This window comes from Sander lucioperca, chromosome 18, assembly GCF_008315115.2.
Source record: "Sander lucioperca isolate FBNREF2018 chromosome 18, SLUC_FBN_1.2, whole genome shotgun sequence".
NCBI classification, from domain to species: Eukaryota; Metazoa; Chordata; class Actinopteri; order Perciformes; family Percidae; genus Sander; species Sander lucioperca.
Window position 1 is genome coordinate 21419857 of NC_050190.1, and position 26584 is coordinate 21446440.

At 42.4% G+C, this 26584-nt stretch overlaps 1 protein-coding gene across 6 annotated transcripts in view; it reads left to right on the forward strand.

Annotated features, from left to right (window-relative positions):
• pcnt (pericentrin) overlaps positions 1-26584 on the forward strand; it is a 38051-nt gene that overhangs the window by 8535 nt on the left and 2932 nt on the right. For 3 of the 6 annotated variants that reach the window (XM_035994911.1, XM_031309755.2, XM_031309754.2), the window contains 50 exons: positions 311-406; positions 568-711; positions 871-1090; positions 1298-1377; positions 1526-1802; positions 1916-2016; positions 2301-2412; positions 2651-2777; positions 3014-3133; positions 3227-3305; positions 3512-3616; positions 4263-4374; positions 4474-4514; positions 4614-4748; positions 4880-5126; positions 5239-5389; positions 6057-6510; positions 6657-6854; positions 6977-7048; positions 7953-8057; positions 8305-8457; positions 9180-9326; positions 11927-12087; positions 12492-12658; positions 12874-13055; positions 13166-13328; positions 13565-13807; positions 14314-14546; positions 14782-14889; positions 15204-15224; positions 15606-15842; positions 15936-16109; positions 16358-16510; positions 16699-16869; positions 16978-18006; positions 19064-19234; positions 19435-19624; positions 19983-20317; positions 20412-20514; positions 20742-20914; positions 21016-21291; positions 22265-22422; positions 22792-22921; positions 23504-24295; positions 24411-24611; positions 24769-24987; positions 25681-25904; positions 25989-26068; positions 26162-26303; positions 26389-26516. In XM_035994911.1, the coding sequence (XP_035850804.1) occupies positions 311-406; positions 568-711; positions 871-1090; positions 1298-1377; positions 1526-1802; positions 1916-2016; positions 2301-2412; positions 2651-2777; positions 3014-3133; positions 3227-3305; positions 3512-3616; positions 4263-4374; positions 4474-4514; positions 4614-4748; positions 4880-5126; positions 5239-5389; positions 6057-6510; positions 6657-6854; positions 6977-7048; positions 7953-8057; positions 8305-8457; positions 9180-9326; positions 11927-12087; positions 12492-12658; positions 12874-13055; positions 13166-13328; positions 13565-13807; positions 14314-14546; positions 14782-14889; positions 15204-15224; positions 15606-15842; positions 15936-16109; positions 16358-16510; positions 16699-16869; positions 16978-18006; positions 19064-19234; positions 19435-19624; positions 19983-20317; positions 20412-20514; positions 20742-20914; positions 21016-21291; positions 22265-22422; positions 22792-22921; positions 23504-24295; positions 24411-24611; positions 24769-24987; positions 25681-25904; positions 25989-26068; positions 26162-26303; positions 26389-26516 (9640 nt within the window). The remainder of the gene's footprint in view (positions 1-310; positions 407-567; positions 712-870; positions 1091-1297; positions 1378-1525; positions 1803-1915; positions 2017-2300; positions 2413-2650; positions 2778-3013; positions 3134-3226; positions 3306-3511; positions 3617-4262; positions 4375-4473; positions 4515-4613; positions 4749-4879; positions 5127-5238; positions 5390-6056; positions 6511-6656; positions 6855-6976; positions 7049-7952; positions 8058-8304; positions 8458-9179; positions 9327-11926; positions 12088-12491; positions 12659-12873; positions 13056-13165; positions 13329-13564; positions 13808-14313; positions 14547-14781; positions 14890-15203; positions 15225-15605; positions 15843-15935; positions 16110-16357; positions 16511-16698; positions 16870-16977; positions 18007-19063; positions 19235-19434; positions 19625-19982; positions 20318-20411; positions 20515-20741; positions 20915-21015; positions 21292-22264; positions 22423-22791; positions 22922-23503; positions 24296-24410; positions 24612-24768; positions 24988-25680; positions 25905-25988; positions 26069-26161; positions 26304-26388; positions 26517-26584) is intronic. The other 3 variants (XM_031309753.2, XM_031309756.2, XM_031309752.2) reach the window with 2 other exon arrangements.

Below are 26584 nucleotides of genomic sequence, written 5' to 3' on the forward strand. Positions count from 1 at the left end.
TGCACAAACTTCAGAGGCCATTCATTTTATAGATTAATGAAGAAAGGACTTCTTTTTTTTTTTTTTACCATTACCATAACTATTTTTTCATAAGCTAGCATATGAACCTAGAGGACATTTTTTTTCCACTGTATTGAATGTTGTCTCTCACTGGGTGTATTTGATACAGATTCACATTAAATATTTGTCAATGTTCCCCATCATTAAAATAATGAAAAGTGGATTGTGCTGCATTAGTGGCGCTAAACTTTGTGTAAGTACCCTGTAGTCCTGTAATTTCCTTGATATGTTTATCTCCATAAATTCTTAGATTTCTGAGTCGAACTCTCACCTGGAGTCGGAACTGCTGAAGCGGCAGGCCATTATGGAGGAAGAACAGAAAAGGCAGATCAGCCTAATCAAACAGGTATCAGAATAAATAAGTCTGAATACTCCAAGTGAACACTGCACTTTCAGCAAGACTCACTAGAGTGGAATCTCCTGCCTCTTAGTTATCACACCTTTTCTATTGCAATTTTGTGTATTATTTTTCAGCTTCTGATGTCTCCCATTCTTTGTCCTCCCCAGGTGACTGAACGTGAGCACGAGAGGATGGTTTCAGAGCTGACCGCCAAACACAACGAGGAGCTTAGTCAACTGAGAACAGAGCTGTCCTCTGAGCTGAGGGAAAGCATGGAGGCTGCTCACCAGGCTGAACTGCAGCAGGCTCAGGTATAGTGCCTCCTACATACCAGTTTTTATAAATTGGTATGTAGGATAACCGTGTCAGCTAAATGTGACTGTAACACATTACTGTCCCAACATGCAATCACTACTAGACCAGAAAAAGCTCTCCCACAAAACCGTACCTTACGCTTTTATTATCGCTAGGTTGAAAAGACCAGCGAGCTTGAAGCCTTGCGTCTGAGCCTGACCAACGTCCACGTGTCCCAGGAGTCTGCTCTCACCAAGGTCCAGGTGTCCTCGAGGGAGACATTTGCCCAGGAAAGTGCACTCTTGCAGGCCCAGCATCAGTTAGAACTGGACCAGATCAGACGGCAGAACCAGGAGCAGCAGGAGAGACTGCATGAGCTGCACCAACAAAACATGAGTGAGCAAACTAAGAGTGCTTTTTCAGTCCTTGTTCATGTTTGCCCGTAGGTGCACTCAAAATATGTGCCATTATGGATGCAAATGAGTCACCCTCATTCTTTAAAAGCATGTTCAGGACAAAATAGAGCACAATGACTGATGTAACCTTCACATTGGACTTGGATGTGGGTGAATCTTTTCATTTGTTTTGTGTATTTATGTTTAGATGAGTTGAAGCAGCAGTGGGAGACTCGTGTTGCTCAGGAGAGAGCTGCCATGGAGGAAGAGCAGTCCAAAGAGATACAGGTCAAGCTTCATACAAATTGTGTTGCGTTTGATTACTGCAATTCTGTGAATTGAATTCAGTCATTCATTTGATTCTGTCATTTTATTGTTACATTTAATTTATTTAGATTATATATTTCAATTCATCTTGGTCTTCTCTTTTTCTCAGGCTCTTAGATCACAGTGGGATAAGGACGCTGAGAGCACCCATTGGAACCTCCAGACATCTCTCTCAGAGACCCAGACAGAACTCGCCAGCACCCAGGCCTCCCTCACCCAGACCAACGAAGCTCTAACTGAAGCCCAGGCTGCTCTGTCACAGACCCAGTCAGAGCTGCAGGAGTCATCGGCCCAGCTCCGGGAACTCCAGACCTCCAGTAAGGAGCAGAACCAGAAACGGGAGGAGGAGCTGAAAGAAGCCTTGGCTGACAGAGATGCTGCTGCCCGTGAGTTGGATCCTTCTACTGAGTTTACACTATGCACGTTATTCCATGTATTTTGCGTTCTTGTTCATTTAAATTGTTATTGCTTTTCTCACTCTGTTGTGAATGCTGCTTAGGTGCTCTGGAGGAGTTGGTTTCTAGTCAAAAGGCAGTGCTGCAGGAGAAAGAGCAGCAAACACTCCACCTACAGGAGAAGGAGCAACAACTGCAGCAAGAGGTGAGTTCACTCAAACACATGGACACATAGTTTAATTGCCATTTATTTCTCATTTCAGTCCATAGGCTATATCATTTAATAACAATAAAGCTTCATATTTTTTTTGAATTTTCATTTTAAAGACATTTCACGTATTGGGTAGCACCAGTCACTAAAACAATAGGACATTTATAAAAATCTAAATCCACAATAAATAAAAGTAAGTTTTTGTTTATATAAAAAAAAAAAAAAAAAAAAAAAGAGAGAAAAAAGATATTGATTGATGTTTTCTCTCTGTGAGCCAGGTTTTGCGCCTTCAAGAGGAAAAGACCTTGCTAAAACAGAGCTCAGAGCAAGAAGTAGGTCAGCTGTGGACCCAGCTGGAGAGCATGAGGACCAGTCGCCAAGAGTTGGGAGGTGAGATTGATAAACCAGCCTGACATCTGCTTGTCAATGCTGTACTTTCATCTATTGCATTATGTAAATACTCACAGCCTCAAGTACAAGGTATAGAAAACATGTTGCTTTATCAACAATGGCTGCTGTCTGTGATGTGATATGGCACAAAGAGACAGAAAAATAGAACTTGACTTAATTCCATTTACTGTGCTCTTACCTTTTTTCTGTATTTGTTGTCTACCTTAATTTCTCACAGAGCTGAAGGAGCAGCTGCTCGCTCGCTCAACTCGTGTTGATGATATCGAGCGCCTGAAGACGGTGTTTAATGAACAAAAACGGGAAATCAAAGAGCAGAATGAGGCTGAGCTGGAAAGCCTGAGGAGGTATGAGGGCACAAAACTGGACCGTAGGTTGATGCATTTATTCTCACAAAAGTATTTTTCTCTCTGTTGTATGTCCAGGTTTGAGTTAAAAATTGTTGTATTGATGATGCGGTTTGCACAGCATATCTTGTGTTGGTCACAGTCTACAAGATTGTCACTCATATCTGTCTATTGTCCTCTACCCTTTCACTAACCCCATGCAAATGTATACATGCTTTACCTTTATCCTCCTTTAGGTACTTTGAGCAGCGATTGCGGGCAACAGAGGAGAGCTACCGAGAGGAAATTGCTCTACTCCAGCTAAGGCTGGTGGAAAATGCCTTGGAGGAATCGGTGCTTAAGACTGCAGATAACAGGTATGCCAGTAGATTAGTATGGAAGACCAGATAAATGTACTACAAACTTGGATTTCATTCTTTTCATATCAGTGTCTTTGGTCTCTCTTCCAGTTCCATATCTCAAGGCGAAACTGAAGAGGAGAAAGATCATGTGCTTTCTGATACTGGCCTCAAACTGGAGAAACACAAAGTGCGTACATACTATATGAGAAAATGAATTGTATAAGACATTTTGAACACCTTCTGTTGCTAGATAAATGTGTGCAATTGAGCACTTTCAAATGTCTTAATAGAATTTCAGGCAGGGTTCACCAGATTTTCTGCACATTTCGAACTGCATTTGTTTTGGGATCTTGATCACAAGGTATCTTAAGCGTCATGTTATTTCTCAACCAGGAAGCGCTTGACAGTTTGCGCCTTCAACTGGAGGAGAAACACACAATGAAGCTTGCCACTCTACAATCTTCTATGGATCTTTCCTTTGAGGAAGAGCTGCGACAGGTCAGAAACCAACTCAGTCCTTCAATCTTGAATGCCTCCATTTACACAACAGAATAAGAAGCTAATATGAGAGAGGTTTTTGGCACACAGTACCCTTAAGGTTGGGTTATGCTTTTTTAGAATCATTCTTGCTCATTCAGAACTAGTTCGTAAGATGTGTTGTCCAACCACGTCAGAAATCAGAAGTGTTCGTGGTTGTGCCGAATGACAATGCTTGAAGGCGGGGTGAAAAGCCAGCCATCATAGAGAGGGGGGAGATGTGATATTGTTAAATATGGGATAATGGTGCTCATATTCAGACAGTCACTCCTGGAAGCCATTTATAGTGTTGCACTTGGTTGTTCAGATAAAAAGTGACAGAATTGCTTGTCAAGAATGGGGAGAAAAAGGAAAAAAAAAAAAGAGCTAGAGAGAGAGATAATCGAACCCTGGCTCCTTTCTCACCTCAGCACAGCTGACTAATTAGGGCGTGAAGTGGGCGAGAATGTTGGATTGTTCTGGAAATGGTTGGACACAGCGCCTCCAATCCAATGTTGGGATGATGTGGGCAGAGGGGGAATCTATTTGAATGTCCGACAAGCAGTTCTTTTGGAGTATACTGGCCCTTTTACTTTTTTTTTTTTTTATATCATAACTTGTGCATTAGGTGCGCTCAGACCTCACTGACCAGTACTATGAAGAGCTGGAGGATAAGAAGACCCGTCATGCCCTGGAGCTGGAGCAACTCAGAGCCAAACTTTCTGACCGTCACTTACATGGTACTTCACTTCACACACACACACATATTATAAAATACAAATATGGCGTTGAGAAGTTGCTAAAGTTAAATAACGACTCCTCAAATATCTTTGTTGCAGAGCTTACCAGAGTTCGTTTGGAGGCAGCAAGGCAGGTTGAGGTGAGAAGAGATAATCGGATAATCTATCCCCAAAAAAAAATAAAAAATAACACTGACTTTATTGGCCATATAATAAAATGTTGTGGTGATATTAATTAGGTGGAGGTTGAACAGAGGATGTGGTGTCACACTGAGGAGCTGCAGACAAGGATGAGCATCATTCACACTCTGGAGAACAGACTGGCTGCCTTGAGTAAACAACATGATGCAGAACTGCAAAGGAACACACAAAAGGTACACACTAGTATAAAAGCCTGCATACTAGAAAGGTTTACAAATATAATGATCGTTATACAGATTTATTAATACAATATGGGAAATTCTAACCATGTTATTTATGTATATGTTCCTGCCACCTCCTTCAGATGAAACAGGAGTTTGCTGGCGAGCTTGTTCATCTTGAAGAAGCACTTAAACAGGAGAGGGAGACTGTGCAGGAGGAGATGAAGAAGCTGAGAGAAGAGCTCCAAGAGAAGCATGAAGCCGAGCTCTCTGACCTGAGGTCAGACCTTCACAAAGAGACGGAGAAGGAGAGGACACGCCTAGAAAAATCACTTCACGAGGAGAAGGAGAAGTTAAAATCTCTACAGGCTGCACTGGACAACGATGAGAGTAAGATCATTTTGAAATACTCACAGTAGACTGTCAGTTTATAATAGCTTCTAGTCAGATCAGAAGTGGGGGTTTTCCATCAGCTTCATACATGTTGCGTTTTGTCTTTTAGGCCCACAGGTCCTAATAGTGCGGCAAAGACTGGAGGCCCAGTATGACGATGAGCTGCAAAGGGCAAAGAGCTGCATGGCAACAGAAATGAAAGAGCTCACTGCTCTCCTCCAGGAGCAGGGTGAAGAGCGGCTACGCCAAGCCAAAGAGAGGTGAGCTCTCTGTCGAGGCAAAAGATCCTTAAGTCTTGATTGCAGCTGGGGGTCAATGGCTTGTCAGTGGTTAGACACATGAGTCATGTTTGTATATGTGCTGTATTAAAGTGTGTTTTTTTTGTTTTTTTTTTTTTTTTTTTTTTGGAGATGTATGACATAGCATTATTGATTTTAATGTATCAAAAATCAATTTCCTTTCTTTTCGTTTAACATTTAAAATAAGAAAATTTTAAAAATGTTTTTCCAAAGTGGCATCTTTAACATGGTTGTATTTGTGATCAGCAGTCTAAAACTCAAAGGTATTCAATTTCCAATAACAGACAAAATCAGCTAATCTCAAGTTTGAGAAAGCATTAACTGATCAAATTTATTGTAGTTTTCTGTTGATTGACTAATCGTTTTAAAAGTGTAGGTAAGGAGAAACTGTAGAAAAATGGGCAGTCCCCTTTTTAAAAGTTGTTGTGACATTTGTTGTACATGACAACATTTCAGCTACAGTGCTGCTATTATGGTCTGAAAACTGAATGGTATGCACCAAGCCACTGGGAACTGCTGTGTTTTTTTTTTCCCTTAAATCAAAATAAAATCACTTCCAGTTTGATTTTGAGGACCACTGAAAATACTTTGTTTTGAACAATTTGAGGTATTTTGTGTCTGTGTTCAGGTTCCAAGAGGAAAAGGCAGCGTCGGAGCAGAGTTTGGCCCAGAAATCTGAAATCTCTCTGGCAGAGCTAAAGAACAAACATCAAACTGAGCTGGAACATGAGAGAGCAACACTACTGAAAAAACACTCGCAAGAGAAGGACACACTCAATGCCAAACACAAAGCACAACAAGATTCACTCAGTGCCAGTCACAGAGATCAGCTTGCAGCTACTGCCGTTGAGCTCGAATCCAAACACAACGCTGAGCTTGTCGCCTTGGAAGCAGCCTTTGATTCCAAACGAAAGGCAGACCTTGAAAGTCTGGAGGCTGTTCTTCAGGAGACCAATCAGGCTCAGCTGGAGGCTTTAGAAGCCGAGTTGACTCGCAAACACCAAGAAGAGAGGGATGAACTGGAAAAAAGGATGCTGGGTAATATGGACACTTTGGAGGCGACATACCTGAAGGAAGTGCAAGTAAGGACACCGAATTTGTAACAACTTAAACAATATAATGTCAAACCTTATGTTAGCAATGTTTGAACTTCTTTAGAGCACAATACTGCCCTTGTTTATAGTTTCTAAGTACTTTTGAATGCCATCGTTTTTTTTGAAAATCTCAGACACTGCGTGATGAAATACTGCAACATGAAGAGCGGTATCTTCAAAACCTGAATCTCCAGAAGTTACAACATAAGCAGATAATGGAGCGCCATGCCGCAGAGCAGCAGTCCATCAGGGAGGAACTGAGGAAAGAGCTGGCTCAGGTGCACATAGAGAAGTTTAGTGCCATGGCAGCAGAGCTCAGCCATGTTCATAAGGTGAGACTTAAAGATGGGTGGTCGACCTCTGGCTAACATCAAATTATCAATCAATCAATAAGCAAACATACAGGCAATTGACAACTTCTACTGACAACTTTTACCACAATTTGTTCTTACAGACTGAGCTGGCTGCTCAAAAAGAGGCCTTAGATACTGAACACTGCAAAGCCCTGGAGACCCTTAAGAAGCAGGTACTTACCCAATCATCCTTACATTACTATGGTTTTCTAATCTCTTAAAAAGCCCAAATGATAAGTCTTGACATAAATAAGAAATATTGAATATTCTGTGATTTTTATTTTTTATTTTAACAGATCAGAGGCAAAAAGTCTGTCTATAAATGCAATATCTAGTCAAAGCAAAACAGTGGTTGAGAATATATTTGCAGTGGTTGGCCATCACATACTACTGCACCATTCTGTCATTCCTAACTTGAAACGGCATTGCCTCAGTCTTTACAAAGGAAGAATTTGAGATGTAAAATTACAAAATAAAACTTTTTTTGGGAGCATATTTGGGTGGGATGCCGAAACAAGACAGAAGCTTTTAAGGGAGCTAGATTACACTGGCTAGATTGATTGATTGATTGATTTATTTATTTATTTATATATATATATATATATATATATATATATATATATATATATATATATATATATATATATATATATATATATATATATATATATATATATATATATATATATATATATATACACAAACAAACAAATAAACAAACAAACAAAATTTTTCTTTTTTTTCTTTTCCCCCCTCTGGTTGTATTTGACCTTTTGTAGGTAATGGGTCACCTGTCCGGTTATTGTATCTATAAATTGTTAAAAATATATTACTATATACATTGTTAATGCAACATGAAATGACATCCCAAAATTACAGCTCATATGAGGATTTTATCCATATTGCAACTCCTATACTGGTAGATTTAATGTCAATTTCTTTTAAATGCTTTTTCCTTTTTTATGATATTGTTTTTGGACAGAAAATGTTGACTTTTCAATCTTGCACTCTCCAATTTGATGTTTCAATGTTCAGCAAGATTTAATCTGTCTTTGCACCGTGTGCTCTTTTTCTCAGGTTTTAGAACTCGAGCGACAACACAGCGCTGCTCTTCAGGAGCTCTCACATACCTGCACTGCTGAGAAAGAACAACTCATTGCACAGTACCAGCTCCAGCTACAGGTGTGTGTGTGTGTGTTTTAACATGCAGTGCTCTGACTGTTGAGTTTTTTGTAATAGTTGTCAGTAGAGTTCTTGTCTCTGTGGCTCTTACAGCCCATTAGAGAAGGGATTACACAGAATTATTGTTCATCCTTCATAGTGGTTTAGTATTTATTTGGATTTGTTCTGAGAAGCACTATGAATCTGAGTAATTGACCCAACTGCATATTGTGTTCTTAAACAAACCCATGACGTGTGTCTGCTGTAGGAGTTGAGGGGTGTCTCTGCGCGGGAATTGGAGGCATGTCGCAGGGAGCTTGAAGAGGAGTCATCAAGGCAGCGTCAGCACTTCCTCGAAGAGGTGGAGCTCCTCAAAGTCCAATCAGAGGAGAGACTGCAGGACCGGATTAATCAACTGAAGGTAAAATAGGAGATGCCTCGGAGTGATGAGGAAAGATGGGGAGAAGGCTTCAAAGCATCCTTTTGCTAAAGATCTGTAATATTTGAACACCTTTTAGGCAGCCATGTTGCCTGTATATAATCATTTGTTATGTGAAAAATTTGATCTTTCCCATTATATTGTGTATTTATTTGACTCTGAGTGCCTGTTGGAAACATTATTATGTAATATCTCTGGATTATTGAGAGCTGTAGTGTGTACGCGTGTCAGTGTGTTGTAGCATTGCCCTCTCTAAGCTGCTGGTGCACCCGTTCATTCCTAGGGATAGCTCTTCCTGTTGGACTCTGTCCCACTGGAGCTTTATTCAAACCCAGTTTCCACATAATCCCACCATCATACTGTATATGTAGAAGTGTTCTTGTCCGTCTGTCTCTTTGTTCTCTGAATCTGTGTGCTCTGGGTGTGTTTGTGTTACTGCCATCTGAACAGTGGCTAAATGGGATGGATCTAAGCTTTTTATCCTCTGATGCAGAAGGTTTTAAGGCTGAAGGTATTTTTTTTTCTCAGACATTTGGCATTTAACCATCTGAAATGTGCAAGCCAGTAGTCCGCCATAAGGCAGTGAGACATGGCCGGAGATCTCTTTAGTTGAGGAACAGATAAACCCATGCTATACTGCAGCTTTTAAAGATGATGATCTGCATCTTTTAATTGATGTACCCACATCACTGCTTTGTTTGAAGACGGAGTTTGAAGAGCAGAAGGAGGCAGAGCTTGAGGACCTGAAGCGGAGCTTTACATCTGAACAGGAGGAGAAGGAGCAGAGCTACACGGACAAAATGAGCCAGCTCACTGTCCAACTGCAGCAGCTAGATGCTGTGGTGGCCCAGGTACTAGATACACACACACACACACACACACACACACACACACACACACACACACACACACACACACACACACACACACACACACACACACACACACACACACGTGCAATCCCTTTTTAGTCTAGTGTTTTTACAGGTTTTAAATGATGTTTTTAGTGCAAATGAAAAGCTTAAAGTGCCCATATTATGAAAAAAACACTTTCTGGGATTTGGGGTGTTATTTTGTGTCTCTGGTGCTTCCACACATATACAAACTTTGAAAAAAATCCATCCATGCTGTTTAGAGTGAGATACAGTTTCTGAATGTGTCCTGCCTTCAGTCTCTGGGTGAGCTGTTCAAAATCGGCACGGCTTGTGACGTCACAAGCCGAAACGAGCAGGCTAACCGCAACCATTAGCTCGTAGCGTTAGCGTTAGCATGCTAACGCTAGCATGCTACCTCGTTCTCAATAGCAAAGCACTGCTAAAACACACACAAGTTCACAATAATCTACAAAAGAACTACTTACATGTGCGCCCTCATTTAGAAGTCTCCTAGCTACTCCTGCCTTGTAACTGACCGAAGTTGTAGAAACAGCCTTTCTTTTACTGTCTATGGAGCTAGCTAGCTGACATGATCTACATCTGAGCTACTGGGCATGTGCAGTGCAATCAAAGATGGTACAGAAGAAGAAGAAGAAAAGAGGTCTCACTCTGTAGCTAAAACAGAGACCAGCTGAAAAGAGGAGCTGCAGCAGTGAGAGAGAGCGGTGCAGTACAACAAAAACATGGTGTTTTTTGAAAATTAAACCATGTAAACCTATTCTGGTGCAACATTAAAATACAATTATGAACCTGAAAATGAGCATTATATGGCTGCTTTAAATAAGGGACACCTGCCGCCTCACTTTGCTGGGGGTCAGACTAGACAGATCTGCTTTGTATCATAATAAATACTGTAATACAGAATCTGTAAACTCACATTTATAGCAACATGCATTCATTTAGTTTTTGTCTCTATTCACTTTAATTTCATTACAGTATATTCTGCCTGTCATTGGAGCAACGATTCATTTTGTTGGTTGGTTGTTGTGGAGATGTGAGGCATACTCAAACTTTTATGTTAATCGTTTACTATCCCCTTGGTAACTAACAAGATAGTCGCTTTACCCCCTAAATCTTTTGGCTGCATAGGGGCTTCATAAATACATGTGATTTCTGCTGTCCCATACCTTTCTTCTACTACTTTTAATTTTGTAAATCCATAATAAATCTTGTTGGCACAATCAATACATGTGGCTAATGTATGTATACATTGTATGTATGTATATATGCCATGTTTCCATGGCACCTTCCCGGCTTGGTTCTTGATAGTGAGATATTAACACACACACACACACACACACACACACGAGGTTAGCAAAGAGAAGCTTAAAGAGCGGTTGGGAGGGTGCTGTTGTCAGGGCAACAGCATTGTTTTGTTGAGGCAGGTGGCTGCATGAGACGTGTTTGATGGGTGGGAGAGGGAAAAAGGGAGGGAAGACGTGATCAAAGGAGAGGGGAGAGAATGAAGTGGTCGAGGAACGAAAGGTTAAAAGAAATTGACTCGGATAAAGGCTCTTCTAAGAATCCAGAAGTTGTGCTTGCCTCAAATCCCGCACTGACTTGGCACTTAACTGGAGTACATCTGCCAACGATGCCTGATGATTACAGTCAGTATAGTGTGTGTGTGTGTGTGTGTGTGTGTTTTAGGCTGGTTTTAAAGGAGCAGGAATGTGTTTTTTGTAGCTTATATAGCGGATGTATTTAATGTGTTTTTGGATGCTGGTTGTGGTCTCTGGATAGGGTCGATTTCTCTGACAATTGACAACTGGTTTTGATTTCCTTTTTGAATGTAGCTTTTGTCATGCTCTTGGCACCGATAGGTTGTTGGTGGCCATGTGATTTTGTTGTTTCTCTTGTGACGGAGACTGTGATGCTTTTTGAACAAACGGAACGAGCTGGCAGTGAGCCAGTCTTTGAGGTGTTCATTTAACTAATTTTGGTTTGAACTTCTTGCCCTAATTGCGGGTCAATCGTATGTTTCTCCCCTCTCTGGCACACAGTTACACACATGAATATTTTTTAAAGAAGTCATACGGCTGGGGGGAAAAATCGATACATCATAGTATCACAATATTTTCTGTGGCAATACTATAACACTACACGGATGCCAAGTATCGATCTTTTATTATGTGTGATGGTCAATTTGTCCCATTTATTTATCCCATTTTGTAGCAATAAAATTGAAGTAGGACGAACAAACGGAGAAATGTATCTTTTTGGATAAAACAGATTTTCACAAAGTTTTTCTTTTGGGGTCATAATTTAAAGTTGGAAAAATTTTGAAGTTGGAAAAAGGTAATACATTGCAATATATTGCAGAATATCGCAATAACATTTTAAATCTCTATATAATAATCTCTAAATAATATCGTATCGTGACATAAGTTAAATGATAATATCGTATCGTGGGGCCTCTGGTGATTCCCACCCCTAGTGGGAGAGGGGCAGTTATGTTCAGTTATTGTCTTAAGTGTTGGTAGAATTAACAAGCTCTCTCTGTGTGTCCGTTTTTCCAGCTGCGAGCTGAGGTTGGCTGTCTGCAGGGAGAGTTAGAAGGAAAACGTGCAGAGATGGAGACTTTGGACAATATCCTCCAACGAAGGGAGCGAGAGAGTCAGGAGGGAGGCAACCTTCTCAAGATGCTCACTGATGACTTGCAGACTGCTAAAGAGGAAAGGTAAGTGATGCTCTGTGTTTTTTATGTTGTGTGCGTTGTTTAATATATGTAGCTGGGTGAATTTTATACTTTGAAATGTGTCTTTATGTTGAGAACATCAGCCCTTAGTTAATATTACCTGGTGACTTGTGGGTTTTTCAGTTAAATGTATGACATGACAAGCTAATGGCAACTTTGGACTATATAGATTACTTCAGATTCAGAAGAAATGTTACTTTCTGCCTTGATAAGTCTTGTTGGTACTACTGTAGACTTTTTCCATTTTATTTTACTATTTTATCTATTTTAACTTTATTGGAAACATTCAGACACTAGTGTGTTAAATGTAGCAAATAATTAGTTTGCCAACATAGTTGTGTACTTTGCTTTAGCGTATGTGTGTCTGATGTTGTGTGTTTCCCCAGACGTAAACTGCACCAGGCCAATGAAAAGCTGAAGAAGGTGCTGATTGAGATGATTCGTAGCACCATTGCAACAGAAGACCTGATTGGACAGAAGATCACTGCCAGAGCCAAAACATCGTCGAGCCATCGGAAGAGTTCAACAGGAAATAAAGATGTACAAGAATCAGGTCTGTTGGCCTCTCATTCGTTCTGAAGTTGCAGGGCATGTTATGCTTTGATGATGCAGTGAACTGTTGTTACTTTGGCTCAGTCTAGTTTTAAGGTAGAGATACAGATAAACATAAACATTCAGTTCTTCACAGACCAAGGGTATTATTTTTGTATGTGCAATTTAAATATTTTCATCAATGCAACAATACATTTTGACTTATTCTGTTCATAGGTATTTCAGTTGCAGACATGTCTTCAGAAGACATGGAGCTGACCCATCTGCTCTGTGAGAGCCTGTTGGTTTCAGATAGTCAGATCAATCCTGGGGGAGAAGAAGCGGCTCTGAATGCCTGCAGCAGACTGCATCACACGGTTGACACACTACTGGAGCTGCTCAACCAGGCCAACACTCAGGTAATGGATACATATACCTACTGATATCTATAACAGTCCACGCAAAAACCTTCTTTCTTCATAGTATTGGAAGCTGTCTTATAATCGTGGGTTTCTCACTTATTCTTTAGCTGGAGCAGACTCATGATTTCCACCATTCTCTGGAGGAAAAGTTCTCTCAGGGCAGAGAGGACTCCGCCCAACTCTTTGTGCAGCACAAGCTCCAATTGGAGCAGCTTGATCAGGAGGCGAAGCTGAAGAGTAAACTCCAGCTAAAACTCCACAAAGCAGAGGGTGAGCACTGTAATCCTCGTTGGGTGTGCTTCACTTGACTCCTATTATGTTGCCAAGTTACAGTAGTTAAGCCACTGACTGTTAATACGCCTTGCTCCTGTGCCTATGCTCAAATTTCACCACTTGCGCTAAAGTTTAAACATAACGGCTATTTCTGATGCTGAGCATAATGATCTCAAAAGTGTTTGTTTTTTTGCCTTTCACATAAACCTAATGACTTTGCATGATGTGTTCAGGGCTTCTAGAGGGCTATGTGGCTGAGAAAGCAGTGTTAGAGGAGACTCTGCAGCGGAAGGAGGCTCAAGAGGAGAGGCTAGTGGAGGAGCTGGAGGACCTGAAAGCAAAGCTGCACAAAATGCAGGGCCTTACTGGAGAGCTGGATATCCTTAGACTGAAGCATCAGGAGCTCAGTGAGGAGCATTCACTTCTCCTGCGCCAGAACGAGCACCTCTCCGCTGGACTGGGGGAGAGGGAGAAAGGTGAGTGGTTCAAGCACAAAATCATGAAATCATGCCTCTCTGTTTGCATAAAATGTTACATGACCTCTTTAGTGAGGTTGACCACACACTTATGATAATGTCTGTGCTCAGATGTGTCTTCTCTCCATAGGCCATTGGCTCAATTTAGATCCTGACGCAGGTTTGTGGGTCAGAGTGGAGTATGAGTGTGTGTTGAGGGGGTGGGGATGAATATGGAGTATATTTGCAGTGCTGTGTAAGTTTGCTGTTTGTAACACTGCCATTGCCAGTAGATTGTAGCAAAGGCTCTGAGTGCTGTGTCATTTTTTTTTTACCTCTTAAACAATGTTCTAGTTCAGAGCTGTCAAAGCAAATGCATTCAGTGCCTTTTCTGGAGGAAAGGCACAGTATGTGTGATAGCTGTATGTATTAACTCCTCTAATGTCTTGCCCACTTTTAAAATTCCTCTGTGTGCACGTATTTATATCGAAACAATTGCCCTGACCTTCCCCTTTTTATTTTTCAAGCTCTACTGGCAGAGACGGAGCGTTTAACCCGGGATAGGCTGGACTTGCAGCGTCAGGCAGAGAAGGACCACAGCTCTCTGTCCCTGCGCCTCAGGGCCCTGGAGAGAGAGCTGGAAGAGCAGGAAACAAAGGGCCTGGAGACAGAGCAGCACCACAAGACCCACACCGAAGACCTCAACCAGCGTGTCCAAGCACTTGAGAAACAGCTGAAACACGACAGGCAGTTTATAGAGGTGAGATTTTACAAATTAAAATAATCAGAAATCTTCAATATTGTTAAGTGTAATTCTTCATGAATCTGCTCTTTTGTTTGACCCTTTCATTTGCAGTCGTCTAAACGGTTACAATTATGACCTTCTCGCTTCATTTTTGTTCTAGTGTTATTTGAGAGTGTCCCAGGCAATTTTCCATGTTGCTGCTTTATGTAGCGGACACAGTCTTTCACATCACTTGTTCCTGTGCATATAGGAGCAGGCTGTGGAGCGTGAACACGAGAGAGACGAGTTCCAGCAGGAAATCCAAAGCCTGGAGGCCCAACTCAGACAGACAGCCAGCGTGGATAACAAAGGACACAGGGTGAGGCCTTTTCATTTGATAGCAAATATATACAGTAACATCTAATAATCTGTAATATTTCTCAACTGGACAATATCTCACAAAATGCTTCACACGAAATGCTTGTTTCTAGATAAAGAGTGCATTGTATTTGCAGTGGTTTTTTTTGTGATGAGTGTCTAATGCATTGCTGATGGGATTATGAACCAGTTAACTGAAGTAGATGTAGTAGTTGTACTTACTTACAGAGGTTGAAGTGATGAATGCATTGTTTGTTTGTCAATGAGCCTGACCTTTGCCATGTGTTTATCCCTGTGCTGAACGGATTGCTGTAGTTTGAGGACTTGGTTCTGCAGGTATGAAATCTAACTGTAGCAAACTTCTCTTAGCTCCTCTGACTCTTGTGCATGGTGTGTATTGTTCATCATTATTTCTGTTTAATCATCCATAGATTAATTTTTACTGCTTATATGTGCCTGTCATTCATTCTACAAAAATTTGTTGTTTGCTTATATTCATTTACTTCTGTTTTGCACTTCCATTCGTCTTTCACCTCCATGTCACTGTTCTTTGGAATGGCTTAACTTAAATGTTCGTACCAGCGGCAGCAGATCAGGAATGGCTTATTTATCTGAAAAAAAAAAACCATGTCGTTTTCCACTCACAAATTTGTTTCTGCTGCTTGAACCATTACAAACTTGTCATCCAAAAATGTTGCCCCCTCTGTGTCTCCGCAGGTGGAGAGTCTACAAGCTGTCATCAAAGACAAGGCAGATGACCATGCCTCTTTGCTCGCAGCCAATCAGCGAGCACAGCGTGATATTGCAGAGCGCAATGAGGAGATAGACAAGTTAGCTGGGCGAATCAGAGAGCTCGAGCAAGCACTGCTCAACAGCGCTGAAAGTAATGGATCTATCAGTCAACTGGAACAAGAGCTCCACAGAGCAAAGTTGAGAGAACAGGAGCTCACACAAGTAAGAAAATTGAACATGTGAACTTGAAATCACTCCTGATACTATTATGCACCCAACTGTTCTTTTTCTCACAAATGTACTCCCTTTTGTCAGGATAAGGAGGCACTGGAGCAGCAGCAGCTGTCTAACAGGCTTCAGATCTCTGCCCTGCAGTCCAAAGTGGATGAGACTAGACACTGTTTCCATGACAACACACGAGAACCCACCCAGGAGCTTAGCGATGCCCTGGACACTGCTCAGCAGAACCTACAGAGCAAAGAGCAAGAGGTCTGTAAGATTTTACGCCAAGCCGACGTTTGGTAGCTAAGATGGTTTGGGCTGATGAGTGGTGGTTGTTGATTGATGTATTTGGCTGCAGTGCCACCTTTTGGTACAAATCTGTATGGGTATGCAGACTTTATCCATCTTTTAAAAGCTGACTTGGAATAGAAAACTCTGAAGGCTCAATATTTTTAACTCGCTACCAAAAACTGCTGCATCTTGTCTTTATTTAATAAGCATGTTATATCTTTTAGGTGGAGGTCATACTTGGCCAACTGGAGACTGCGCAGAGGGACTTGAGCATCAAAGAGGTTGAACTAAAACACCTCACACTACAGCTGGAGCTACTGACCAGTCAGAATGCAGCTCATGTTAACGAGCTCCAAGAACAGATTGCTGCCCTAAAGGTAGATGCTATTTGGTTAATTTCATTAAATGAGCTCAATTTAAAAGGTTTTCATATCCACATGGTGTTGATTTTGTTTATATTCATTCTCTCATTAAGTCAATAAAAAAAAAAAAAATAGAGAGAGGGAAGTAAAAACTTTAAACGTATAACCTGTAATTGAACTGGTATGTAAAACTCTATTTGCAGGAGAATGTGTCTGCTCTCACCATACTCGAGGAGGAGAAAGGGGAACAAAGCGAGACGGAGGAAGAGAATCTCCCCTCAGCATTACTCCAGGAGAAAAATCAGGAGATCGACCACCTCAACACTGAGATCCAAAGACTGGAACAGGAGATGGAGAACACCAGGGACAACAAGGTCAGAAGAAGTCAACACTGAATACATGCAGACAGTGTGAAAGTGACCATAGTTGGAATAGCAAAATGTAACTTTCTGATTCATTGTTCTGATCTTTCTGACAAAAAGGCTTTGGAGGCTGAGCTTGAGGATCTACGCTCACAGGTGGAACACCTTCAGTCTGAAATCATGAGAGTGCGTCAGGACAAACAGGAAGAAGAGGAGCGCCTTCATGAGGTCATCAGCACGCTGCAGGCAGAACTCGCCACATTAGGCCCCAACCTGCATGAAGTCAGTGACTCTCAGGATGGTGACAGCATCAATCCTTCGCCGGCTCCCAGCCCCGAACCTCCCCACTTTACCGTCCAGGAACAAGAGAGGATGGGAGGACCAAACAGCCTGAAGCAAGAGCTCCGTCTGAGTCATTCTAACTCATCTCGTTCCCTTCGATCTCGTCTCAAGGCCCTGCAGAGTCAGCTGGAGACGGCAGTGGCAGAGAAAGAGGGACTGGAGCGATTACTGCTCACCCAGGAGGAAGAGTACAGAGAACACGGCAAGGAGTTTGGAAAGAGGCTGACGGCTCAGAGGGAGAGGGCAGATGAACTCCAAAGTGTCCTCACTGTCAAAGAAGCTGAGCTGGAGAAAGTCAAAGCCCAGGTGGAAGAAATGGAAATGGAGAAGAGGAAACTATCTGAAGAGGAGAAAGACAGTTCCCAAATTCAAGCCCAAGAGATGAGCGCTGTGCATGAGCGGAACGTCCACCTTAGCTCTCTGATTACGGAGCTCCAAAAGAAAGAACAGGAGAGCGTGAATGAGATTGAGACTCTAAAAATAAAAGACCAGGAGATGAAAATGGAAATGGAAGTCCTCCGAGAAACCAATCTCACGCTTGAGAGACAAGTCCAGGAGGTGAGAGCCGAGGTGGTAGACATGGAGGAACTGGTTGCTGAGGAAAGGACAAAGATTACAAACCTCAGTACTGTTAAGGGAGAACTTTATGCCGAACGTGAGGCACTGAGGAAGAGGGAGGGCCAACTCCAGGAGGAAATTGAAAGGCTTAGACAGGAAGTGACATCAATGAGAGCCTGTATACAGGACCTGACCGCTCAGCTCGGTGAGAAGGAAACCAGTCAAGAAGAGGCTCAAAAGGAAGTGCTGGTGAGTGTCAGCTACAAGGTCAACTGTGTTGTTTTCAGCCTTAAAAGCACAATCCAAAATGCAAATGTAAACCAAAATTTCAAAGACAGGAATGCAACCTCCTGTCATTTCCCAATTTAATCATGGGCCTTTTTCATAAAAGGAATACATATCTTAAAAAAGGAAAGGAATTAATGTATTTAGTATTTTTTTTTTTTTTTTTTTTTTTTTTAAAGAGACAATTATGTTACTAAATACATTAATTCCTTTCCTTTTTTTTATAAAATTTTTTTTACATACATACACTTAGAATGTGTGTATATGTGGTCAAAAAAAGCACTGACTGGGCCTTTAAAGTCTTTTTCTTCAGTCCATGCTCCAGGTTTGAAGGGGGTCTGGGTTCTTACCCAGCAAATTCATTCAGATAACTTGGTAAACCTGCTTCAACAGGCCCCATGTCCAGACAGGAAATATCTTGCGGATCTTTTTTGCAGTTTTGTTGCTAGCGTACAGCTGTGCTAGCGACTGCAAGCGAGACCACATCTGGTTATAGTTAACTGCCGTAACACGTCACATCACAGCGTCGCTCCTGAGAGAACAGACTCTTACTAACACAGAGGAAGTGACCTTAAAATGAGGAAGGAGGAAAATCTTTGTTAGCTGTTGTTTTTTTTAAAGCTCTGATGCATTTTATTTTTCATTTCTTTACGTTCTAACTTGGCAGGATGTGGTAAGAAGAGGCTGTGGTTGTTAAAAAAGAATGCATGGAGGCGGCAATCATTTGTTGGGCTGCTGCATGTCTGCAGACTGATCTGTTTTTGATAAGTACATAGTTTGTAGCCACTGTTGGAGTGTACTAAAGAGGTAACTAGCAGTAGATATCAGATATAAAATGCAGCATGTACATGTGGTACTCGTTACATTGCAATGCAGGTTATCGGTTGTCTTATGTAAACAGTAGTTTTTCCAGGAAAAACTGAAAACTATGAAAAAAATAAAGTTAAGATATGGTATGGGGATGTAGGGTTTCATGAATACGAACTATGTGGCTGCTAATAGGAATGTTTCTCTTTCTCAGACCCATGCTGAGGTGACCCTGGCTAAAGCAGACGCTGCCTTGAGACAGAGTGAGGGTGAGCTCGCCAGACTGAGAGCAGAGCATCAGGCTCTGAGGGCGGAGCTGACTGCGGTCAAACAGGGTCTGAGTACCAGTACAGAGAGGGCTGAGAAACTACACGAGGAAGGACAGGTGGGAATATATGACAACTGAGTACAGAATATCGGATATATTGTATATTGTACAGCAGTGGGAGTTAATCCGTCTGTCTGTACGGATCCACGCTTTGTTTGCTATTTGAAATCATGGCAGTACTGGATTGAGTGTAATAAGCTGTATTGACAGCTGTATTTTAATGTCACTTATTACTTAATGTCACTTATTTCGGTCAGACCAAAGACCGTTCCCTAGTCAACCTGGAGAATGATAACCAGCGGCTGAAGGCGGAGCTTCTAGGTCTACAAGAAGACCTGGCTGTACAGGAAGAGGAACTAGCCTATCAGCAAAGAGAACTACAGCAATTGAGACAACACTGTCACCAGCAGGACACACTTCCTCACCAACAAGGATACCCACAGAAGGGTGTGTACTTCATGATACTTCAAACATATACTATACTATATATTTTCAGATTCTGTACAGTCCTATGGCACATTCACGTCAACGACATGGACGTAATTACGTTTAAGTGTTACTACCACCTATTGAACAGTGGAATAGTGTGACACCATTGGTAGGGCTGTGTAGCATCTCACCTGTATGTGTGTGCATGTGCGTCCTTGTCTGCATACACAAGATGAACAAAACGGGGACCCACTCATAGAAGAACTCCATAGCGTGCGTCATTAGAGGTCTAAAACTCCACAGGGAACCTTTTTAAAGACTATGGCATTGTAAATGTGTTCACATAATGACAACTTCCATTTTCTTCATCTGCCAGGTATTTCTCACAGAGCTTTTGAGGACATTGTGAGCGTCTCTCGTGACGAAGCCTCTCTGAGCTCTCCGGAGGTTTTAAGGAGACTCGAATGCTCCGAAGACAGAATCCCAGAACGGTTCCACGCCTCTGTTCTCTGCTCTCGTCTGTCTGAGTTCAGTGCTCTGAACAGCACAGGCCTGGATCTCCCCCAGCTTAAGACCTCTCCCAGGGTTGTGATGGAGCCTCCACACTCAAGGACCATCACACCAGATCCAGCCACACAGAGTAGCCACTCCCCAGGCCCTGTGTCGGTGTCTGACAACTTCTCCATGCTAGACTCACTGGACACTGACAAGGTATGTGGTCTTAAACTTCCATACATGCTACCCTTTTGAGCATAATGGCCTTTTCTTTGGTTCAGATATGGTTAATAGGTTGTTTTTTTTTAAGGTGCGCGAGATGGAAGAACTTGACCTAACAACGCCTCCATCTCCTCTTGGCTCCACCTCCTCCTTGTCTGCACCAGAATGGGCCAGTGATGGATATGGCAGCAGTGAGTGTTATTATAAATAAATAAATAGTTTTTGGACAAAATCCATTTTGTGAGAGGCTTTTGGCTACGCAGACAATACTTGTTAGTAGCATAAATTATTATATATATTATACATATATTATATTATAATAATTGTTGGTTTTAGTATTTTCATGGAGTTTGTTGACATTAGAAAAAAACTGAATATCACCAGACTTATTAACTTTAACTCTTCTGTTGTGCTTCAGATGTGAGTTCAGAATTGGGTGCAAGGCTGAGAGTGGAGCTGGAACAGACTGAAAGGCTGGATGCTCAGTTTCTTGAGTATCTCCGCTGCCGAGGAATGAACCCCACAGTTAACACAGATAGTGCTGCAGGCAGTATGAGCTACAGCGATGACCTGTTGTCACCTGAGCTTCAGGTAGGCTTAATTGATACTTGGCAGAAAATTCTATTCATTTGACATATTCATTTGCCAGTAGGCCTAGAGTTTACTCAGTTTCTTTCTCCGTCTTTCTGCAGGGTTTGTTAAAGAAAGTGTATCAAGAAAGCTGCAGAATTCTCACTTTGTCCCAACGTCGTGCCACTTCCTCAAGCCAACCTCATGTCTCCGACTTAAGAGCCTTCTCATTGAGTCAGACAGAGCATCATTCTAAAGATGGCTCAATCATACGGGACCACCGGGACAATTCATCCTCCAACCCCCCCATGAGCTGGCAACAGGAGAAGAGGGCACTGCAGGAGACTGTAATTGCTCTCCGAGAGCTGCTCTGTCGAATGGCCCAGAGACACACGCAAGTGAGTTTCTTTGGTTTTAAAGATACTTGACAATCATCTAGTGACAGGGAATTTTGTTTTAAATCTTAACTTAGTGGCATGACACTATTAAATTATTTGTATATAACTGCAAGTTCCTCCTTCACTTTCATTTTTATTTAGGTATAAGGCGAGAGTGATTAAACTTAAAGCTGTAATCTCAAAGATTTTCATTTAAATAAATGTCTTAAGTCACTATCACTGAAGGAGGTAACACAATGGTGATTGATCCTATAGCCCACTGATAAAAATATTGCAATATTTAATATTTGCAGTATTGTGAACCGGGTGTCTGTCGTGACATCTCCCAGAAGAAATGCTGTATTACAGTTTTTCTACATTATATATACACACAAAAAAGGGACTATGCACACAATTCTGAAAACCTGAAGCTCATGTATCATTAAGACTCCAGACCACAGAAATAGAACGAGATTAATTCTGTTTTGTTTCAGTTCAGACCAAAGATTTGCGACGAGACGAGTTGAAACTTGCAATGCGCCAATCGGCAATGTTCTGAAAAAAGTATTTTATTTCTCTGATTCACTACTTTGTTCCAACGCCGCTCCCTCTCTTCAGTCACTCTCTAGCTCCCTCGTTGAGCCTCCGTCCAACACACATTTTGACCAGTTTAATGTTTGTAACTAATGGATATAAAACAGTTAGTTAGTTGTAACTGATTTGACTAGCTGCCCTCGCTAATGGCTGTTGAAACAGGCGACCTCCCTTACATTCTAAAACCAGCCACTGGCGACTTGACAAGCTAATGCAGGCGCCACCATCAGCTGGCTTGAGTCGAGTGGAGACGGGCCAGTTCCGAACGCTGCAACTTTCCCTGCAACGTTCTAAAGCGGTTTTGTCTCATCACAAATCTTAGGTCTGAACTGGGCTTAAGGAAAGCTATTACGGTGTCTGAATTTTTCTCTTGCTGATTACGTTCTTCTTTCTTCCGCAGACTGACTACAGAGATGAAGATGACTTGCACACAGATCATCCCTGGACTGACAGACAGGTTGAATCCCAACTAAGGGCCGAGCTGGAGGAGAGTCAGAAACAACTGAAATGTGCCCATGACACTCAGCAAGAGCAAAAAAACAAAATTCAGTCAGTCAGGTATATCTCACACACACACACACACACACACACACACACACACACACACACACACACACACACGTGTACACTGAATAACAGCTTAAAATCACACCTTCTCCACAAGTTGACATATCAAACAAAAACAGACTACACTGTATATTGTCAATCATATTGGGTAAAGTCAGCAGTTTGTTACTAGCAGGATGCAACCCAGTGTTTATTTGAATCTTTAAAATTGAGATTAAATGACTGAACATTAGTCAATCAAATTAAATCCATTACATAAATCCTTTCGTTCTCTTCACTGTTTCTGTCACACTCACAAAATTGGTGAAAAGTAAGATTACAAGCAATTACAATTGTGCTTTTTTTTTTTTTTTTCTTCAGGCTGGCTCTAGAAGAGGGTGAGGAAGCTTTGAGAAGAGAGCAGACCAGAGTCCAGGAGCTTCAACAACAACTGGAGCAGGAGAGAGCTCTGAGTCTCCGTAAGGACAGAGAGGAGGAGGAAAGGAGAGAGGTAAGACGAGGACTAAAAACATGCATATTGAATATTCTGTAAAATTTTTTGGGGGGCATTTCTGCCTTGTATTAGATAGGAAAGCTGAGATATGAAAGGGGAGGGGGGGGGGGAGACATGCAGGAAGGACCGTCACAGGTTGGATTTGAACCCTGGACCTTCTGCGTCGAGGAATAAACCTCTGCATATGTGTGCCCGCTCTACCAACTGAGCTAACCGGCCACGAATATTCTGTAAATTTTAATATAAAAGCTGGTATTCAAATGATGAAATAACAGCCGTGAACAAATATTTTTGTACTCCTACTACTTTGTTAATTATTACCAGTTGTTTCTTCTTTGCCGTACTTCTGATTGTGTTAAGTTACCATCAACACATTTTTTATGTTTTAATGGCTTTCATTCATGGTAGCTTAACGTTGTTTTGGGAAAAGGGCAAAGTATAAATACAAATAACAAATGTTCTTAATGCTTCCAGTGTTTTCACTGCGTTTTAAAAACTCAAACGATGTAAAGAATCCAGATGTTACTTGAGCTTTTCCTTTTTAAACTCTGACAGATGACCCTCCTCTTCTCTCCCCAGGCTTTGCACATATCTTCTGAGCAACAGAGGTCAGAGTTCATGGCTCTGAAGGGTCAGGTGGAACAGGAGAGGGTGGCCTGCAGCAACCTCAGACAGGAGCTTCAGATTGAACAGTCTCGCAGTGTGCTGCTGGAGAAACGCCTTAACGACACCCAGAAGGAGCTTGAAGATGAACGACAACATTCTGCTCACCAACAAGAGCTCAACTTGCAAGACAAGACTCGTCTTGAGCGCCTTCTGACTGAAGCGGAATCGCGCCTAGCTGAAATTCACTCCAAGCTCGCAGATGCTCACAGCAAGCTGGATAAAGAGAGAGACCGTTGTTCCAAGCATGTAGATGAACTCAGCCGCAGACACGAGGCGGATGCCGCCAGAGACAGGAAGTTCATCTCCGACATGCGCGCCCAGCTAGAGCAGGAGCGAAGGCAGGGGGAGGAGCTGGTAGCTGTGATGGACAAACTGAGGGCCGAGGTCCTACAGAGCAGGAGGAAATGGGAAGAGGAGGACAGAACGAGGAGGGTGGAGCTGCAGAGGGAGCAGGAGGCCTCCACCCGACATCGCGTAGCTATGGAAACTTTGCAGCAGCAGAAACAGGAAACCAGCTGTGCTTTAGAGATGGAGCGAGAGCGGTTCAGACACCAAGGGGTGGAACTGGCCGAGCTGAAGGAGAGACTGCGACTGCTGAAGGACAAAGAGAGGGAGAGGGAGGAGCAGTGGGAGAGAGAGAGGAGGAAGGGGAGGCAAGAGCAGATGGAGCGGGAGAGACGACAGGAGAGGACCAACAGCAAACTGGTAAAATCTTAAAGTACTTCTTTAGTATACTCACTATTTTCACAAATGTAATGCTCTTATTTGAGATCATTTTGGATACACACAAACCTGCTGCCTTAAATATTTCTGACTTTAGTGTGAGTTGGAGTTGTTGAGGCAACAGGATCAGCAGCGCATGCAGGAGCTGCAGCGCACACTGACAGAGCTAGAAAGAGAGGAGAGAGAGATGGCTGCTCAGAGGCTGTCAGGGCAAACCAAAGGGCAGCAACACATGGCTGGATCTTCACAGCATCTCCAAAGTGACTTCCAGGCAGGCAGCACACAACCAAACCAGCAGGTACACAGAAGTTAATACACAAACACTTCAGTAAAACCAGAACGTGTTGCTATGCCACCGACTTATTTGTTACTGTTAGATGCTTATAATGCTGGTATTATAGGAATGTAAACTTAATGGACTGTTGTAAAATGAATGTACTTTTTTCTCGCCGTAGATGCCATCCATGCCGTCATCACCCAATCTGCTGGACAGGTTGTTGAAGGAGAACTCCGAGCTGATGGAGCGTGTGACATCACTGAGTCAGGAGAGAGCCACTCTCAGACATAGACTCACCTGCCTGGAGCGACAGCTGCGGCGCACCGAGATCGAGCTCGCCAAGGTCACCACGGAAACTGAAAACAGACCCATCAATGATGTGACCAGGAACAGCAAGGTCAGTAGGAAACACATGCACACTTTGGTGAATCCAAAATGTTTAATTACTACATGTTGGCTTAAAGCTATAGTGCGTAGTTTCTGTCGCCCCAATGAGGGATTCTAAGTAATGACAACACTGTCGACGCGTCCTTACGTGATCGCGCAAGCGCCCCCACCCCTCCTTGATGCAGTTGCTAGCAGCTAAGGAGGACAGGATGATTAAAATAACATGATGGACTCTTCAGAAGAGGTCATTATCTTCACACGAGTTTCAGAACGGAAAAGTAAACCGGACGATACAATCTTCTGAACATAGCCATACTGAGAAATACAGAGAGTTGTGTGGAGCTGATAGTCCTAATTAGCTTTGTAGCAACTCATTTGGCAATGGCTTTTACATTACATTATTACATTACATGTCATTTAGCTGACGCTTTTATCCAAAGCGACTTACAATTGCTATATATGTCAGAGGTTGCACACCTCTGTAGCAACCAGGGGTTAAGTGTCTTGCTCAGGGACACATTGGTTGATGTATCGCAGTGGGAATCGAACCCGGATCTGACATCTGCGCCATCACCACAGTGGCTTGAATGTAATGGACGTTTGAAAAATGGCTTTGAAATGCAATGTCGGCATATGTCAACTTGAACATCTTACTGTTATTACACAGTGATGGAACAATTAAAACCTGTTTATTGGTTTGCAGGTGCAGCGTTTGTATGAGCGCTACCTGCGTGCTGAGAGCTTCAGGAAAGCTCTGGTGTACCAGAAACGTTACCTGCTGCTGCTGTTGGGAGGTTTCCAGGAGTGCGAGCAGGCGACACTATGTCTCATCGCTCGCATGGGGGCACGGCCGTCACCCTCCGTCTCCCAGAACAGACCCCTCGGGCGATTTAGGGCTGCTGTACGAGTTGTCATTGCTGTCTCCAGGTAGGGAGCGTACCAGGACGTTAAGATGTATGAGTTACCTCAGCCTTGTCTAATGGATAAAACTGATCACACACTTTATTTCAGAATGAGGTTCCTGACCAGGAAATGGCAGAAAGCGATCAGAAGATTATCTGTATCTGGGACTGTCAATGGGCATGCTCCAGGTCAGCTCAGTGAATGCATTTTATGATAATATGCATCACTTGACGGTGTGCGTGTATGAGTGGGAGGATTTTTAATCTCAATCTCTCCTACAGGGCCTAAAGCTGAAGTTTTAAGGCAACAACAGCCAAGATTAAATTTTGACTCTCCACCAAACCGAGACAGCGGTGCCGTCCACAGAGAGACTGCGTCAGCTCTCGTTCCACCTACAAAATCACCCTTCAGGTTGCACAACAGGTTTGGGCTCTTCTTCCACTTCAGATTGTGAAGGGAAAGACTTCACAAATATTTTAATGGAATTTCATCGTTCTTTTTTCCTCAGGTCGTACTCTAGCACCACTCTGGCCTCGGAGCATTCAGGAGGAACGTCTCAGGATCCAGAACGATCTCTGACAGAATATATCCACCATCTAGAGAAAGTCCAGCAACGGTTGGTGGGAGCAAGACAAGGTGAGCAGTGTTAAGTATGGTGAAACAGTTGAATTGTAGCACAGAAGATGGAGTTGAATGCACCAAGG